Source organism: Serinus canaria, chromosome 3 (genome assembly GCF_022539315.1).
Source record: "Serinus canaria isolate serCan28SL12 chromosome 3, serCan2020, whole genome shotgun sequence".
In the NCBI taxonomy this organism is placed as follows: Eukaryota; Metazoa; Chordata; class Aves; order Passeriformes; family Fringillidae; genus Serinus; species Serinus canaria.
Window position 1 is genome coordinate 13,844,467 of NC_066316.1, and position 19,021 is coordinate 13,863,487.

Genomic DNA, 19,021 nt, shown 5'->3' on the forward strand with positions numbered 1-19,021 from the left:
CATTGCAATTTGAATAATTTAAAAGAGCCCGAGAGATTGAAGTTGAGGATATGATACTACTTTGCTGCTCAAGGGCTGGTCTCTCTTCCTCCCAGCACTGCTCAGTTTTCTTTGATTTCAGTTTTCTGTGTTTTCTTTGCTGTGTCATTTAATTATCTCAAAGCATTAGATTACTGCATAGTTTTCTCAAGGTCATATAAGTTCCAGCACACCTGTAATAAATGGCCTTTAATTAGCTGTGCCATCATTAGCAGTGGAAACTTGCACATGTCATTCTTAGTTACATCTGAACTTTAGTCATGGAACAACTTAAGTGATAGGGTCTGTGTGGATGGTCTGTGCCTGCCTGCAGAAGGGCTTTCTGCACAGTGAAATAAAGCAGAGGGATAGGTTGGAATAGTTATAAGAGCAGCAGTGAAACAGGAGAGGCCTTTAACTCCTCCTGTACCATTACTGAGTGTTGCTTAACAGCTGTTGCGTCCTAGCATACCCTAAAATCAATAATCGTGTTACAGCACCTCCTCAAATAATAGCACTAATTTTTTGTTTTTTCAGCTGGAATTGTTTTGAAAGCATGGAGTGGAGTTGAGAAGGGCTGTATTCTTTCCTTTTCACATTTAATTGCCTGCAGCTTAAAACCTAGCAGAGAAATAGTTCCAGCACAGAAGAGTTTTACTTGAATTGTTGTGAAAGCATTGTTTTTAAACATGACAGTCTGACCTGGTTTAGGAGGCTGGGCAGCTCTTGTTTGCATTGAATGCACAGGAATGCTTGAGCCACGTCTTACAAGAGTCCTAATACTTCTTAGGTGCCTTGTGTCAACTGCAGTCCCTGTGGTTTACTTGAATATCAGTGATTAATATTTGCTTACTGAGTGTACTAATAAAGTAGCACTGACTGGAGCGAGGTGCTGTGATAGATGAGGAGTTGTTTTCTCTTCCTGCCCTAATAATGGAAGGTAGACTACCTCATGCTGGCTAGCCTGGACAGGAGCCGGTCTGTTGGGGGGAGAAGGGCTGGGGATTTTCCTCCAGTGTAATAGGGGAGCACTTATCTCCTGGCGGTTGCATCACATCGTCCCCAGCTTTGAGTTTCCCAACTTCCAAATCAGATGAAACAGGCAGATGGGAATGCAGGTGTGAGTTTGTTTGGTAGTGAACCACAGTGGTGTTGGTCTCCAGCGCCAGCAGGATCACAGGCTTCACTTCCGCGCTGTAACAAAAGTTCTTTTAACTTTGTGCTTGTTGTTAGCAGACTGTTGTGCATCTTATCACAGTCCATGGGAGTTTCAAGGACATTCATAAGGAAAACTACCAAATTTCACTCAAATGTTACCTTATGTAAGTTAGGTTTGAATTTGCTTTTATTCTTATATTGTGATTATGAACAGACCCCATCCCTGGGATGATTTTTGATATTTGAGGCAGTCTTTGAATGGGTAGCTTTAAACTTCAAAAACAGGCTGAGTTGTTGCCTTGTTTTTTAATTTACTTAATTTCTTTTTCTGCTGTTGCTGCATGCTCTGCCTACAGTGTGATCTGTGAGCTGCCTGAGTGCATTTTTTCAACGTTTTGCTGAAGGCTGCATTTACTTCTTAAACTTACTATACTACTTGTCAGTATTTTAGGTTTTGTCTTTAACCTCAACTATCTAAGGTGAACAAAGCATAAAAAATATATTCTAAGCTTGTGCAGTATTTGCCATTGGTCAACAACTGAAAAAATTCAGAGATAGTTATGTATGGTGGTTCTTTAGACTTTACTCTTGCTGAAGTATGACTGGGTTTCTTTTTTTAAAACATTTTCAACAGCTTCATCTTCCTGAGATGTCCTGGAGCAAAGATAGAAGTAGCTTTCCTTGGTTTTGGAAGGTTCTTGATATGAAACAAATAATTGTTATCTCATCCTGTAGCTGATTTTAAGGTCATGGTGCTGCATAGGGAATTGATTTACGTGAATACATTTCTGGGGTTGGGATTGTTTCTGAAAGACCAGAACAAGCAAATGAGCAGGTTTTAGATATATGTGAAAACATGGCTCACATTGATGTCTGCTGTTTCAGTAAACTGCAAAGAAATTACTGATAAGAAATAAGTGATGTCTTTTAGGATAAGAATTATAATCAAGGCATTTCTAGAAGCAAATTAATAAATAATAGCAACTTGTGTTTTGAGAGCATTGGTAACTAACTTGCCTGACCTTTAGCTTCTGTTTATTTCTGAAATAATATAGTCTGTATAGTGTTCATTTACAGGAAAACAAGACATTGTTTGCTTGCCAAGCTTTTTGAAACACTTTGAATATAAAACTTGGACTGTTGAAGTTCCTTCCTTCACCTCCCCAAGTTGGTGTTTAACTGGAGCTCTTGCTCTGCAGCGAAGCAAGGAGCTCACTGTCCCCCTTTGTGTTTGGGAGGGAGCCCACATCCCTGTTCTAGGGCCATAATTATCTCTACAGGATGTGCAAGCATGTGAACATCCTCCTAAAGTTATCTATTCAGTTTGGCTGGAATCTGTCACTGAGAATTTTGGCTGCTCCACAGGAATGTTACTCCTTGAAGTAACAAGACTGCTTTATATCTCTGTGTGAGAATAGTAGATCTTTGAAGCTATATAAGTATCTCCTCCAATTAATTAAACAGGAAAAAAAGAGAAAAGCTATGCTGAATTACTTATGGTTAGTAGCTGGCTTCTCTTTTAGGTTGGAAAAACTTAAAGTAGAATGTTCGCCACCAAAGATGGCACTACTGAGCAGCCAAGGCAGTCCAGAGGAACTTACATGAGTAAATACAGGTAAGATGGATATTGGAATTCCTGTTTGATGCTCACTTGATGAACTTAGGAGCAGGAGACTAATAGGAAATCAAGTACAAGGTGAAAGAGAAGTCCATTTGGGCCTTTGCAGAAACGATTTATAAAAATACAGCTTATTTTAAGAGTGCCCCTGCTCTTGTCTCTCGTGGAGGATTAGGTGAGAGGACTGGCAAAAGTCTATGTAAAAGACTGCATAAAGTGTCTTTTGGGGAAGGATTTTTTGTTCACAGCTTGGTTATGTGGCCTCTCTTTACCCTTTGTATGGGGGAAGTTCTGATATGCTTTACTAGGATGAGCGATGTCTCATGTAGTTTGTTGTTTTGGTTTTCTTTCCTAAATGTATTTTCAGCTTTATTTTCAGTACAAATGATGAGCAAATGATGATTGCATTTTCAGCCCTATATATTGGTGATTTTTGCATGGCAAGGTTGGCTTTGCTACTTCAGGTCATAGCAGGTTTTTTTTAAAGGACTAGAAGCCAAAATGTTGAATACTTGAACTGATAAGATGTTGTACAGATTGTAGACATGGACTGTAGAATGCAATTCCCAGTGAATTGATATTTGAGAGTAGAACCTAAATTGCTCTTACGCAGTTATTGTTCCAGTGACATCAGAATCAGGTTCTAGTCTGTAGTTCGTGTCAAATTATAATGCATTTATTTTTCCCATCGTCACCTCAGAGATAAGCATGTTGAATTTACAAGTTCTTATTGGTCTCAGTTAAATATTTGGAATGTCTTTTTGAGCAATGTATTGGATAATGCCTCCAATATAAAAAAATGCCTTTTTTTTTTTTCTCTTGGATTGAAAATTACAGAAACTTGTTGGAGAACATGTGTCAGCTGCTTGTACTGACCTTTTAGGACTGCTTTCCCTGTCTTGTACATACTTGGAAAAGTTGTTCTCACCTCTTATCTCCTCCAGCAGGGTGGTACTGCTGAGTGGAAGAGTAAATGCCGTTATTTTAGCTGTTTCTTTAAGTCCAATCCTGTGATAATACTGCCTGCAAACTTGCTGTCTTGTTCCCCTCCTCGACCTCTTCTGCATGAAAGAAAGGGTCTTCTGGCTTTTGCTTGTAGGTGTTCATTTCCCTTGGTCCGTGTGGTGTGATCTACTTGGGGAACTGTAAACTTTTGGGAAATAAAAGGTTCAGTCTGTCAATCCTTTGCCTAATATGGGAATCATCACAGCCCTGATTTCAGGGGAGGAACAATTGCTTGAAGTATGTGAACTCCTAGGCATGGAGACATAAGCTTGGTCTCCTTTAATGTATTGCTTAGACATAAAATAATAGTGAAAATAACTGCTGTAGAAAATGAGGTTAAGGCTCCTGATGTAATCAAATCACTTTCTTAAAGCAAGAAGTCATCTTGCTTTTAAGAGAATTAAGTTTCTTAAATACTTTGTAATCCTGAACTAAGCAACTGTGTTTAAGATTTTAAACATTGCCTTGAAGCTGCCCTCAAAGCAGTTAACACTTATCTTTCAGGGAGCAAAGTCTTAAGCTTGTCATTAGGATAGGAAGGGAGAGCCGTTCAAAATTCTTAAAAGGAAATCTTTGGAACTGCTGGTCTGTCAGGCTTGTTGCTAATAAATTGTTAGCAAAAGTGCAGTAAGTAATGATTTTGAGGGTTAGGACATGGAACTGGAGTGTTTTTTAAAGCTAATAGTACTATGGAAATAGCTGCTGAAGACCTACATGTTATGTGTTGAGATTTAAAAGGCAAAAACCCTTTCAAAATAAAATACTGCTGTTACAAACATTCAGAAATGTGACTTCTGCTTTTAAACTTTTTTTTCCAATGGAAAAATGAACACACTGTGAACATTGGGATAGCAAATGTGGTTAAATGCTTGTAGAACCTTCAGATGCTATGAGAAATCTTGCTTGTTTGAGAAGACCCTCAAAATGCAGTTTGGTGCTTTTGAAGAGGTTGGAAGTTGGCTTGACTGAATATTATTCTTAGTCTTGTTCTAAGTACTTTGACTTGCAGACATATCACTGTGTCATTAATCATATATCAAACTGAGTTGTTCTTTAGTCTAATCTTTTGTTGATTTATTTCTGTGGTGCATTAGGACTAGATTAAGCTTTCGTGAGCTTTGAAGAGGAGCACACTGCTATCTTTCTCTGTTTCAGTTCATCTTATAATCCTAGCCTTTTGTCCCCAGAGCGTACTCTGTATACTGTAACGTACTCTATATGTAATGAAAGATTTCATGGGTCCACCAAATGAGGACATTAAGTATGATCTACAGAGACTACACTGTTGCTTGGAGGGTTGTGCTAAAACATACAGTCTTTGTAGAGTTGTATTTGCCTCTTTCTTCTTTATCTAAGTGAAAGATGTATATTAAACCATTGTGGTCTCAGCATAGGGTAGTGCTGCAGAAAACCAGTTTGATTGTCCAGATGTATTTAGACAAGTTTGAGAATTTGACATGAAGAGAAGTAGTAAGCAGCCCCATCTGTGTTTGTTCTTGTTGGGATGCTAGGTGGGCTTGCCTTACACCTGAGATTGCTGACTTCTTTCACTTCCATACCTCTAGGCTTGCCTGGCCAGCAGCCATCAATGTACACATGACAGTGGCATTTCCTGTCTCAGAAAAATGTGTTTAGAAATCAAAAATGCTGCAGTTGTTGAGACTTGTTCCGTAGCAGTGGCTGATGTTTCTGTGGTGACAAGAGTTGTGAATGATGTTAAAAACTGTTAGGTAACTGTTTGAGCCTTGAGCCCTTTGAACATAAAAAGGTGCTTGTATGGAGCTGAGCTGCTGAAGTGTGTGTTATAATGTCCTTGGGACAACTTAATGAGTGATATTGAAATCAAGGTTTTTCTAATCTCTGTAGTAGCCCAGCTCTCAGTAGGTGCAGTGTATTCACTAGGTGTGTTTGAGGGAATACTCCTCCCGTGCAGGAAGGACTGTGCCAAGCTCGAGGTCTTCCTACCAGTCACACGTCCTGGCCTGTAACACTGACAAACTGAAACCTGTGGAAGCCTCCGTTTTGTAAAGGAAGGAAACCTTGTTCTTAAGTGAAGGTTAACAAATGTGTTGGCTACCCCAGCCTAAATCTGGAGTTTCAAATAGAGACAAATCTTTGGCAACACAGAGTCAGATCCAGTTACAGCCCAGTTGTCTACCCATCTTTGCAGTGTTATCACATATCACCAAGTCAGTTTCTACATGAATATGCTTCTTAACTGTACTTGTGAGTTTTGGGAGTCTGGAGAAATTTTCCAGCTGAACTGGGTTGTAGTTACAGAGCTGAGCTTTTCTTTTGGCATCAGTGCCCAGTGAAGCAGTCTGTGCCTCCCCCTCAGTGGTGCTGTGTGGCTGTTTCAGAGGCTGTAGAGTGCAGAGCAGATCACTTGGTGTCCAACATAAGCTGGTGCTGGACCTGGGATGGCAGTGCCAGCACAGAGGGCAGCAGCCCTGGGCTCTTCAACAGTGCAGCTGAACTGTGCCCTGCAGAGGAGACTGTGTGGCTCTGCTGTTTGTTTGTCTTCAGTTCTAGTGCTGGATGGATTTCTATTTGAGGTGATACAGTCTGTAGGAAACTGCTTGTATTGGGTTGCTTTTTCTGCTGGTTTGGCTTCGGTAGCTGACTTGACTCTCAGCAGTGCTGAATATGTGGCAGAATTAGCAGGAAAGGTAGTGTGGTGCTGCATGGTGCTGGAAATGGGAAAGAGTGGGAGAGCCCCTGTGAGTGGGTGGTTAAGACTCATCTGTGCTATTGAAACAGGCTTGAAGAGGCAATGGGGAGAGGGGAGGAGGCAGTTACTGGCACTGTCCTGTTGGCAGATTTAATGTACTTTGAGCTGTTGCCTTAACAAGGGATTTGTGTGTAGCAGCAGCAGTGATGCCTGGCAGAGACTCAGGAGTTGTGGCAGTACATGTGGGGCTTTGAAGTGTATGGACTTAGGTACTGGATCAGTTATTATGGGTTAATTGCAGGAGAGGGATATGGCAGCCCAGGCCTGTTTCTCTACCTGCTTAGTAGCAGAGACCCTGATAAAAACTATTTTTGTTGTAGCTATGTGAGAAAAATCTCTTCCTCCAGTAGAGATAAAGTGAAGACATGCAAAAATGTGACTTAAATTTTTTTTGTTTTGTTTTAATTCTCTTTAACTGTGCCTTGTGTGGAACTTTTTTTCCTGTTTTGATTCCCATTGTTGATCTGAGTGTTAATTGTGTTGACGCATGTTGTGTTTCCCCTGTTACGCTTCCCTGTCATCTGATGGGTGTCAGTGGCCAAGTTAAGAACAGTTAAGAAGGGAGAAGAAGAAGCTGAAATACTTCATGGAGTTGTCTGCAGGTAGTTACTGTATCAGTTTTGCAAATGTTGTGACCTACAGAAGACAGTTTTTTAAAGAACCCTATGCTCTCTCTGTACAGCCCTTTGTTCTTTGAAATGAAATGTAGGATTCTGGGGTTCAGTGCTAGAAAAACTGGCTGGAAGGCTCTCCTAGCTGCAGGAACTGAGAGATGGGAAGCTGAGTTTGAACTGAGGTTGGACTGAAAGAGCACTTCTGGTTAGAAGTTGCTTTGAATTGTTAAGATTGCAAAATATCTCTAAGATCAGAGTCCAGCTGTTATCCTAGTGCTGCTGTGTTCGCCACTAGCAGCATGTCCCCAAGTGCCACATCCACTTTTTTTTGAACACTTCCAGGTATGGTGATTCCACCACTTTCCGGGTGGAAATGTTCCAGCCTGTTCCAGTGCCTGATTACCCTTCCCATGAAGAAATGTTTCCTAATATCCAACCTAAACCTTCTTTGGCAGCATTTGAGGCCATTTCTTCTCTTCTTGTTACCTGGGAGAAGAGACCACCCCCCACCTCACTACAGCCTCCTTTAAGGGAGTTGTAAAGAGTGCTGAGGTCACCCAGAGCCTTCTTTTCTCCAGGCTAAACTCCCTCAGCTGCTCCTGATCAGAGTTGTGCTGCAGACCCTTACCCAGCACTTCAGGGTCTTTCTTGCAGTGAGGGACTCAAAGCTGAACCCAGTACTTGAGGTGTTTCCTCACCACTGCTGAGTACAGGAGGTTGATCACCACCCTCGTCCTGCTGGCCACACTGCTGCTGCCATTCAGCTTGCTAAAAGCAAAAATGAAAGGTTTGAGCCTCTTTGGCTTACTGTGTTTCCTTACATTGGTATTTGTGAGTGACAACTTGTTTATGCTGGAAATGAGTAGGAAACCTGACCCTCTGGCATATCTTGTGTACGGCCAAAGGAAACACTCACTGCTTTCTGCTGAGCTCCTCTGTGGCCATGGTGCAGATGCACCTCAGTAACTAAACCACCTCTGACTGGCAATCAAAAGACCAAACATGGGATAATTGCAGTTGGCGTCTCTCACTTCATTCTTTTCTCCCTATTCTCACTCAAAATACCAATTTAGGTTAGTTGCTCATCGTTTAAATTACTGGCTGCTGACATGAGGGTACATAAAACACAGTTATGGCCTAAACCAATTAGAAAATACTGACTCCTTGAGTGAGCAACAACCTTAAATAAAATCACTCTGAAATACAAGCAGAAGTCTGCCTGGTTTAAATGTGTGTGGCCTGCAAGGATCCACTTAGCTTTCAGTGTTCATGAGGAGCTGTCACTTGCCATTTCATGGTGACCTAGGGCACTGTCAGATCTGGAGTACTCTCATTCCCATCCTCAAGAGCCAGCCTAATGGGTAAGAAAGAGGAGAAAAAGCGAGCAAGAGGCCTTTAATGCTTTAATCTGCCCTTAGTGTTTTAATACAGCTTTCTTTGAGGGGGCTGGAAAAGTACTGGTGAATCTTATTGTGGGTAGAGATCCTGTTAGGTCCTTCAGTGAGTGTGCTATTAATAGCTGTGATTTTTGGGCAGAGGGGAAGAAGGATGAGAAACATGCTTTGCCATTGTCCTTACCCTGCACAATTTTTCTTGTAGCTATGGACAAACATCTTTCTTACCAAGTTCATAATGTGATTTCCAAAAAGCAGTAATTTTATATAATTTTTTTCTGGGTTTGTACTGCTTCTGTCTTAGCCTCTGCTTATTGACGTTCTCTTACTTGTATTGGTTGAGAAGAGTTGAATTTGAGAGTTGACTTTTTTTGCTACATTCTTTCGTTATGTGACGTTTCCCTCTTGCTTTTTTGTCCCGATAAAGGGAGAAAAAAAAATGCCAGTTTATCAGTATTTTGTGTAGGGGAGAGCTCTCTGTTCCTGCATGCGTGCTGACCATTCAGCAGAGAAGCAATTTAAGGCACTCAGGAGTAGACAAGCCTTATTGTTTGATTAGTTGTGGTGCTTCAGAGGTATCTAGGTCATCAGAATATAATCTTTTTCCTCTTTCCTGAATTGTAGCTTCAGGTGCTTCTCGCTTCAGCTCACAGTTTATGTAACAGTTCTAGATCTGTCCCTTTAACATCCCATTGCCCTGAAGGAACACAGAGAGTTAAATGTGTCTTTCCCCCTGTACCCTGCCCCTACTCCTCTATTGGTCTTATTGGATATCCAAACAAGTCTTTGGAACTTAGCTCATCAGTCCTATTTATAGCTGAAATATTCGAAACATTTAATTATTTCTGGCCTTAAAACGAGCTACTTGGCACTATTTACTAGTCAGCAATAGGAAGGCAGTGATGCATTAAGGTCTGTGGCAGCCCTTTAGTTTCGTGTGAATTTATTGCATGGAGTAGCACTGCTGGAAAAAGGGGAGGACAATTTTGTGGCTTAAATCTAGAGATTTTTTTTTTTCCCAGAAGATGTGTCCAAATAAGGTTTGAAGGTTAACATATTTTCTTTCTGTGCTCTGGAGCTCACTTCACACATGCCTACACTTTCCTTCGTTCACTACATCAAAACAAGAAATGTTTAAGCAATTTGTCTCCCTTCTCTCCAAGGAGAATTTCCTACGTGAAATACTGAGAGAATGCCTTACTTTGCAATGCAGTGCAGCAGTTTCCTCATGATAAATTATTTTAAGCTTTTGATTCAAGCCATGAACTCCCTCAGCGTGTGGGGGTTGAACAAAATTTCAAGCAAGATGGCTTGAGCTTAGTGTAGCTCGCTTCAGTTTGCTTACACCGTTCAGGTGATGGTGGGGGAGCCTGTGAAGCATCTGTATTGAAATGAGAGCAGGGGACTTGAACTGCTGTTGTGGAGGCAAATGTATGGTGCTGTTAGAGCACCAGGAAAAAGAGTTCAGGGATGCTCAAAGCTGAAATCTTTAGGGGTACTGGAAGTCTTGATTTGAAGTTGACTTCTAGCAAAGTGCAGGTTTCTGTGCAAGCAAGATAGTAAGACTACCAGCTAGAAGATTTACTGCTTTATACTCTTTAAACTCCTTGTGATAGAGTAAATGGAAGTACTGATGAGGGACAGCTACACTGATAAAAGTGACTTAAAACTAAAAAGCAAATGGGATTTAAAATATTTTAATGTTCTGCATTTGTGGGCAATTGTGTTCAACTCACTGTCCCCAGAAGCAATTACTAATTGTGCTTCAGTGCTTGTTGATCAAAATCCTTTACTGTATATAAAACCAAATGAGTTTAGCAATTAGTATGTGTGCTTTTTTTTTTTATTAAAGCATGTGGATAATGTGTTCAAAGAGTTCAAGCTGTATTTAGGTTGAAACTTGAAGGTAACTATTGGTATTTTCTGTCAATTAAAGTGCTTAAAGGGAAGAAGTTGGATTTAAAGCAGGTTGTCTCTTATTTTCATAGCACGCAGGTGTCTGTTTTCACGCTCGTTCTTACACTGCAGGACAAGTAGGTCAGCTGCTGGCTGTGTACTTAGGGGAAGCAGGAATTGGCTTTTCATTTTACCTCATGCTTTAAGAAATGGGTTATTTAGTGGGGTTTGTTCAGTTGAAATACTGTCTGCATATACAAGAAGCTACTGTTCTCAAAATCTGGCTTAGTATTTCAACAAATGGTGCTTGTTCTGGGTACTTAGCTGGTGAGAATAAATAGTGGTCCTGCTGTAGTTGTTACTGAGTGGAATAAGGAGTTTATAGGGAAACTGAGTGGTAGTATCTTCCCTTAGCTCTATTTGCTCCCATTCAAATCTGTCTGCTTCTGTGTCTTGCTGCCCAGTATTGCTTCTCTTGTGTCTCCCAGCCTGTTTGACCTGGGTTAGGAAGTGATTGTGTCAGTCAGAGCTGTGCGTTAGCCCACAGGTTCTGATGGTATAATTCAGGTTGGAAGAAGCCAAAATGACATAGGGACTGATTGGTGAACAGTACAGTAATAGGTGTGAATGGATGGCAGACTTTGGGGGCAAGTCCAGTTGATCATCTTTTTGCATCAGCTCCAGACAGGGCAGCAGATATGACCTTAGTCTAGAGTCTGTTAGTTCAGTACTACAGAAACTTCAAAGGTTAACATCTTGAAAAAAGGAAAATGTAGCTGTGACTTCCTGGGTCTGCAGCGCTATGCTACAAGTTCTAGTGCCATATGGTTTGACATATGTATGTACATACTAAAAGCCCGGGGTTCAGATCTTCTGTGCACATGGGAATTTCCAACAGCATAGTGATCAACCACATGAGTGAGTTTGGTGAATCGATCAGTCTTTAATCTTGTGTCAGGAGGCAGCATTGCCTCTCTGTTGTGTATGCAGAACATGGAACAGTCCCCTGAAACAACCACTCCCTCTGTGAATGTATTGGGTTGGTAACTCCATTACTGGGATGAAACTGGGCTTAGCAAAGTGTTAAAATGTACTATAAAAAACAAGCAAAACCCTCAAACCAACTAAAGTCTGTTGTTTTGATTGCCTCTGTAGCCGTACTGAAATGTATTGTTAGGGAGACCTGTAAAGGGATGCTGCCTTGAACTTTGCAAGTCCAAAGTACTGTCCTGCAGGCTAGGAAGTAGTTGTAGTGTAGTAATAGAAGTTAGTGTAGAAGTGGCCATTCTGTGAATGCCACCTTTTCTAAAGTTAGTTATCATCTCTTTTATACTTGATTTGCTGCGACTAGACCTAGAGCAGTCTGGGAGATTTAGAATAAATCAGATTAAATTCTTGAGTTTTAAGTAGTACACTGTGACTGTGCTGGGGCAGGTGAGGAATGGGGGACAGCCAAGGGATAGGGCTTTGAGTTCAAAATTACATAAACTTCTGGCCTGAGTTGACCGGACAGTGCTGTCAGCGTGTTTATTTTATTAACTACTTAGAGAACTTCTGCAGTGCTCTTGCAGAAAACCGGACTGTGAAGGGGGGTGTTTCTTGTCCTGACCTTTGTTTCCAGAGTCTGTACTGAAAGTAATTCTTGGAAGTGTAATGTGACCTTTCTGGCCATGATACTGAAGCCTTCTAGAAAGGCTCCCTAAGTGCTGCCTGAGACAGCAACTAGCCAGGATGACAGGGTGAGCAGCCACAAGGCAGGATAAAGGATCAAAAAAGGTTGTGACATCTTCCTAGGACACCTGACAGGGTTGCATATGCTGATTATGCTGCTGGGACAAGCAGTAGCACTTGTTCTGTAGTTAACATGCTTAACCTGTGCAATGTGTCCTGTTAATTGCCAACTAGTTCAAAATCTTGAAAGGAGGGGTGTTCTCTGCCACACAAGCACGAACTTATCAAACCAGCTCTTCTGGAAGGATCAAGTTGCTTTCACAGCTGTCAGCGCTGTAAGTCTCCACCCTTTAAAGTGCTTGACTGATGGCCATGATGGGCTTTTCTATAGGTAGGTTGGGAACTTTTAGATATATTAAGCTGGTTAGTCATTGGGGAAAAAAAAAGTCAGCAGTCCAACTTGACCCAAACCAACCCAACAAACCCAACTTGGTGCTCTGGACTTGACTTCCAATTTCTGCTGGTAAGTGAAATCTAACAGGAGTTGAGTAGGGTCTAGGATGAATTGTCTCTCCTGTTCCCTCTGAGCAAATGAGCTTCAGTGGTGCAGAATGCTGTTAACAAGATGTGAGCTTTTAATGGGCATATTTTGTGTAAGCTCTTGATAGTACTATCTCCTTGTGATAGGGAAAATTTGCTTGTTTATAAAAAACTAATGATAAAGGACTATTCCACTTGTTTGTTCTGAAATCTCCTTGGCCTGAAGAGATTTTGTGTGGCTGTACTCTGCACTGGCATAAGGACACTGCTACAGCTTCAGGTCTTTGAGGTCTGACAAGTTCTGATGACTTCCAGGTAGGACAGGATGGTTAATGTCAAGCTCCAAGTGAATGAAGAGAAACTGCAGGTGTGGCTTCAAACCATTTTTCAGTCTGCCCTAGTTTACAGACCCAATCTCATACTGCAGCTGTGTATTTAAGTGAAGTGTGTATTTACATAAAAGAATAGGAGGCTGTTCCAAGTAACCAAGGTACACTTACTACCAGGGACATAACCTCAAAGCAGAGGCTGTGAAACACTGTGTGAATGTGTTTGCTAAAACACAGGCACCTCTTCTTGGAACTATCTGATGTCAGTATTTTTATCAGTAGACTATTCCCTTTATGTTTGTAGGCTGTGATGCTGGAAGCTTTCTTTCTGATTGCCAGAATCCTTGTCCCTCCGTTCCTGGGCTATCCTCCCATGGTTTCTGGCCTCCAAAGGATCCTATATGAGGCAAAACCTGTATAGAAGCTCTTTCTAAAAAGAGGAGAGGGCTTTTGTATCTGGGAATACAAAACCTCAAGGCCAAAAGTGAGAGACTTTCCTCTGAAGTGCTGACCAGTCAGTCTAGTTTGTATAGTTTGGTGTCCTGTTGACAGATTTTCTTTTAAAAGTTACTCCTTCCCATTGTAAGGCCTGTTAGTATGATCAATTTTTTGGCCTGCTGTATTAATCACTTTGAGTTAGGGTGATGCTGGGGTCTGTTTTGCACACCCACTTGGATAATGTTGTGGTTTAGTTCTAGCTGCTTAGGATTTAAGCACTCAAGTGTACTTCCTGTTCAAACCAAGCACCATGAAAGCTTAGTATGTACAAACCAATTTTTTCAAGATTTAATACCATTGGGCTTTGGGAGAGCATGAGATGTGGTGCTTGGAAGTGGAAACATTCTCTGTCTTTTTGCAATTAAATGTGGTGTTGTTAGAGCTGGGTAAGGAGAAAATTGCTGGAGAAACTTCAGGGTCACTGTGTTACCAGTGTTTCAAATTTATGGTAATAACTGCAGTGTCTCAGTACATCCACAAAACTGGAGCCCTGCTCATAAGTCTTTTGCTGAGAATGGTATCTCACTTGCAAAGTCTGGCAGGAATTACTTGGCAGGTCCTGTGAGCCTTGGCAGGTTCTGTGCCATGAATGAATGAAACTGTGTGTTCCATGGTGTCTCATGGATGCATCCTGCAGGAGAACACTCCTAGTGAACTGCTTCCACAGGAAACCTCTCTGTGAGCAACACGTCAGGGGATTGGGGGTGGCTGCTGCCTTGTCTTGGAAATGGAAACATGACTAGAAGGACAGTGTACTGAAAATCATATGTGATAATCCCAGATAAGTAACTGGTAGGAAGGTGCCTTGGTCAGGTTTTTGTACATGGGCTTCCAATAGAACATGGCAAAATTTAAATTTGGAGTGGGAGGCAATTCAGTAAGCACAAAGAAGCTTTCCAGATGCTTGCCAGGAAAAGTAGAGTCAGGAATGGTAGAGTTGATTTCTGCTGTGGGACAAACTTCAGTGTTGTGATACCTCAACAAGAGAGGAGACTTCACCTTGGATAGGGTGGTTTGGTTTTCTTTTAGGCCTCTAATCCAATTAACTCCTGAATTCTAAAAGTCAGGAATATAAGATATTGGCACTGGTATAGTGTGTGTCTGAAGGCCTGTGTTACCTTGTCATTCATTACTAACTTTAATTTGAGGTATAGTTTTTCAGCTGTTTTTTTAGCCTGAAAAGGTATTAATTGTTAAATTGTGAATAAAATAGTCTCTTAACTGTTTTTAAAGAGTTAATTCTTACTGTTGCTAAATCTTGCTTAATAGTGCATTATAGGAAGAATATAAAGCCAGAAACTGCTTCAATGGTTGTTTTTTGTTTTCTTATCCCAGAAGTGTTAGGGCATGCACATGTTCAGTAGTTTATTGTCTTGCAAAAAGGGAATAGGTGTTCTAAAGTCTGTGCTCTATTGAGACTTGAGACAGTGTTGGAATTAGAGAGGAGCTTATTCATCTGGTGTTTGTTATCCATTCTAGATCCTTGGTCTTGCTTGTACCTGTTGGCAAGCAAACCTGTTGAGAGAAAACACTCATTTCCCATGACACCCTTACAACAAGAAGGTGGTGATATAAAAGTGCCCTTTTTAGTCCTTTTTCAAGCTTCTTTGAAACGATTCTTTTTTTTTTTTTTTTTTTCAGATAAAAGGCCCTTGACTTAAGATGCCTTTAAAAGGGGTTCTGAAGCTGAAAATTAGGGTTGGGGTTTTTTTTGTGATTCCTTAATATATAAAGAATATCTGAAAGAGAGAAGATCTGAAGTACAGGCTAGACACAAAGCTGATGAAAACAGGGAGCTACTGTTGACCTCTTTGCATTCCCAAGAACATCACCCTTGCTGCTGGAGATGTAAGCCCAGCTCAAGGCTTCACAATAAAAGAAGTGTTGTTTGCCCTAAGCTGTGACTCACCAAAGTGTTCTCACCTGTCAATTTGCAGGTAAGCTTTATGAAGAAGAAGAGGACGATGCCCTGCCAGACTCGGATGCCCTGCCGGACTCAGATGACGAGGTGGAACTGGATAAGCCGCGCCCCATACAGATTGTCCTTGCTCATGAAGATGACCATAACTTTGAATTAGATGAATCAGCATTGGAAAAAATCTTGCTTCAGGAACATATTAAAGATCTTAACATTGTAGTTGTGTCTGTAGCAGGAGCTTTCCGCAAAGGAAAATCTTTTTTGCTGGACTTCATGCTTAGATACATGTATAACAGGGTGAGTAGTTTGGATTTTTCCTGCAGTAGAAAAGTACTTTGGTATTTTAGTAATTTCCCTTTGTGTTTGTTAAATTGAGCATAAATATAGCAGGTCAAAATTTTCTGATATATTGGGGGGAGGGGAAGCCAGCTACTCTGCTTCAGCACTGTGAAGGAAGGGTATTTAAGTGACAGGTTTTCAGTGTACTCTATCTTGCAGTTATCAAGGGAATTTATTGGTGTCCCAGTGTAAGTGGACACAAGAAGAACTTGAATGATGAAGTGTGATGGCCTTCTAGTTGAGCTTTGGGGAAGGGCTTTTCCAGGTGGTGACTTGGAGGAGCCTTGCTGTGACTTTATATCCTGAAATCATATTATAGCACTCACTTGCCCATTGTTGCAAAAGTCTTACCAGGTAGCTAAATCTGCTTGAATATGATGTATGACAAAAAGGAGAAAGTTTCCTTTTTGAATCTTGGAATGAATTTCTGAATGCAGTCCAGGAACTCTTAAAATCCTTTTAAGTTATTGATTGATTAAAGCCTGATCCAAAATCTAATTGCTTCTTTTAGTTTGTAGATTTTGGCTAGCATTGTCTTGTTTTGAGCCCTTGGCTTACATGGAGAAGGTGGAGTAGGGTGTTCTGTGAACCATACACATTTTCCCATCACAGTTTGTGGGGTGTTTCTTTTACTCTCCTTTATGAATATTGACAGATCAGTGTTTTGTTGCTTTTTGAAGCTCTTAGAAACCCACAACTGATTCCTTCTTTGTTCACTGTTCTTTGGAGCTAATTTGTGCTAGCTGGCTTGAGGGAAAATCAAGATAAACCCTGCAGTTACAGGAAGTATGAGAGTACAGCAGAAAAGCTGCTGATAGTTGGCAAATTAAGACTTCCTTCTCTCAATCCCAGTGGGGCCCGTTATTGAGTTCCTCTCCCTCATTTTGCAGGAGCTGTGGAACAAAGACCCTGAGGATAGGGTCTCAGGGTAGATGAAATGCAGAGTAGCAAGCTGGTACTCCTAACTTCTTGAGACTCTTTTAACCTAGGGAGGAAAAAGGTTTCATTTATTATGGATGGTGTTCAAAATGAGCCAAACAATGAAACCCCCACCAATCCCTGCAAACAAAGAAAAACACAAACTCCTAATTACAGTGATCTGAGCAAAGTGCTGGCCTGGCTAGAGGTAGTGTGAGTTTCCTTTTGAAAACAGAAGGGCTGGGCTTTAAACAAATACTCTTAATTTTCAGATTGTGAAATAAAGCAAATGTTCATGTAGCAAAACAGATTGAAGTGCTATTTCAGCCTTGTGTATTAGGCCTTTCTGTTTCCTTTATTGTGCAGTCACTTTTCTCAGTTTTCTATAAATGTCCTTCAAAATAGCATTTGCTTCTCTTAAACTGAAGGTGAAAGCAAGCTTGGCCATCTACTCTAACAACTGTTTCTTAACAAGAGCAGAAAAGTCTTGCTCTCCATGTGCTGCTTCTGGCCAGGTATTTCCATTCTGAAGATGTATTGCTTGCAGACCCTTAGTTGAGCTGATCCAACTCACTGATGCATCAGAAGACATTGCACTTTGCTGAATTGCTTTTCTGCCAGCTCAGTGACGTAAATTGGCTTAGGGAAGGAGTTTGACAAGCATCAGAACTTCTGCAAACTGATTGATGGGAACTGGGGGTGATGGAGGATAAATGCAACGCCTCCTCTTTGGAGCACTCTTGAGTTGTATGAAGTCAAATGATATCCTTTGCTTATCCAAATTTAGTACAGGAGGAGAGATCTTGGTATAGTTTTATAGTACTTAGTCTGAGCCCTCCATCTTTACTCAGGCTCAATTGCAAGTCTGTATTTTCTGGGAATTAAATATTGCACAGAATACTAAAGCGACTGCATTCAGTTCATGTGCCAATCAAGCAATTTTGGGGTGTCCTTTTATGTGGACATTAACATGAAATATTAAAAACTTGCCAATGAAACCTTCAGAATCTCATTTTCTTGTCTTAAACTGAGTGCTAGAGGTCATGTGGAAAGTTGCCATTGTAAAAATCTCACTGGTGCCAGCTGAAGTCACAGGTAGGATTTTGGCGTGGCAGAGGTTGATCACTGCCTTCAGGGAGGTGGAGGTGTCGTTTCAAGCACTGATCCTTAGTGCTGTGATTGCTCTTTTGAAATGGAACAGCAGCAGTTGTGTACTCAGCAAGCTGCTGCAAGGATCCTGTGGTCTTAACCTTTACTAAGAGTTGGGTGCAGCAACATCTGTAAGTTTAGATGTAAAAGTTTTTTTTTTTTTTTTTGTTTTGCAGGAGTGTCACCTTCTTGTTTTGAATTAATCCTCAAGGTGTACTGTGTACTAATGCACTAGGCAAATAAAGCTGCATTGGGCTTTTCCTTAGCGTGGAGTAAAGTTAGAGAAATTACCCTTTTAGGTGACTGAAATAAAATTGTAGAGCAACTTCTAGCTTGATTTCAGGTAGGAGCCTTTTTTGTCCTCCTCCCCTCTCCTGGATATCTTTCAAGCCAGCTTGATAGATGGATACTTAAAATACTGTGCTTTAGCTAAGGAAAGATGCAGGTAACTAGCTAGGAGTGTTTCAAAGTGATGCAGAGGTCAGTCAGAGGCAGGCTTAAGTACATCATGTATAAGATGAAGCAACTTCAGGTGAAGTTGAGCCTGTTCAAACACCACAGTCTCCTGTGATGTGAATGATTTGTGAAATCAAATGAGGTCATATCTAGTGCTCATTGAGGGACTTGTGAAACTGTAGTTTTGATCTGATTTGTTACCAATTGGAGGAATAATACAAATAGGAATAATGTCTGGACCAAAATGGGCTAAAGTATTCGTGTATAAAAGAAAAATGGAACATACTGAGTAACAGATTCTTTTTGAAAAGTAAAAAGCTGCAGTCCATTGGCAGGTACATGTGAGATATGATACAGATTGTCAGACTGTATCCTGGATTGTGCTGCAGCACAAAGCAGGCTTGGAGCTTTCATTTCTAGATTGGTATGTGGAAGCATAAGCATCTTCTGGGATAGAAAAAATAAAGAAAAAAGCTGTTCAGGTTTTGCTTCCTGTCTCTGGTAGAGGTGCATGTGCCTATCAAAATAAACAAAAGGGAACAAAAACCCCAAACAGCCAAACCCAAACAACTGTACAGACCTGTACAACTCTTTACTTGCATACCTGTGTTCATTTTCTGAATTTTTATCTGCTTGTCTCCCCTTTGTCTGATCTAAGTAGCAGAGTGAGTGGTGCACTGTTAGCATTTGGAAGAACGCTGGTGCAGAACTGCTGGATTGCCTGCATGCTACTAGGCATGAGGGAAATGTGCAGGCTTTTTCCCATCCC

General features: G+C 41.0%; 1 protein-coding gene across 5 annotated transcripts in view; it reads left to right on the plus strand.

The window, feature by feature from the left end:
* Positions 1-19,021, plus strand: part of ATL2 (atlastin GTPase 2) — a 40,725-nt gene that overhangs the window by 4,617 nt on the left and 17,087 nt on the right. For 4 of the 5 annotated variants that reach the window (XM_018921043.3, XM_009096177.4, XM_050973148.1 and 1 more), the window contains one exon: positions 15,410-15,687. In XM_018921043.3, the coding sequence (XP_018776588.2) occupies positions 15,410-15,687 (278 nt within the window). Of the gene's footprint in view, positions 1-2,699; positions 2,792-15,409; positions 15,688-19,021 lie in introns of all 5 variants that reach the window. The other variant, XM_050973151.1, reaches the window with a different exon arrangement.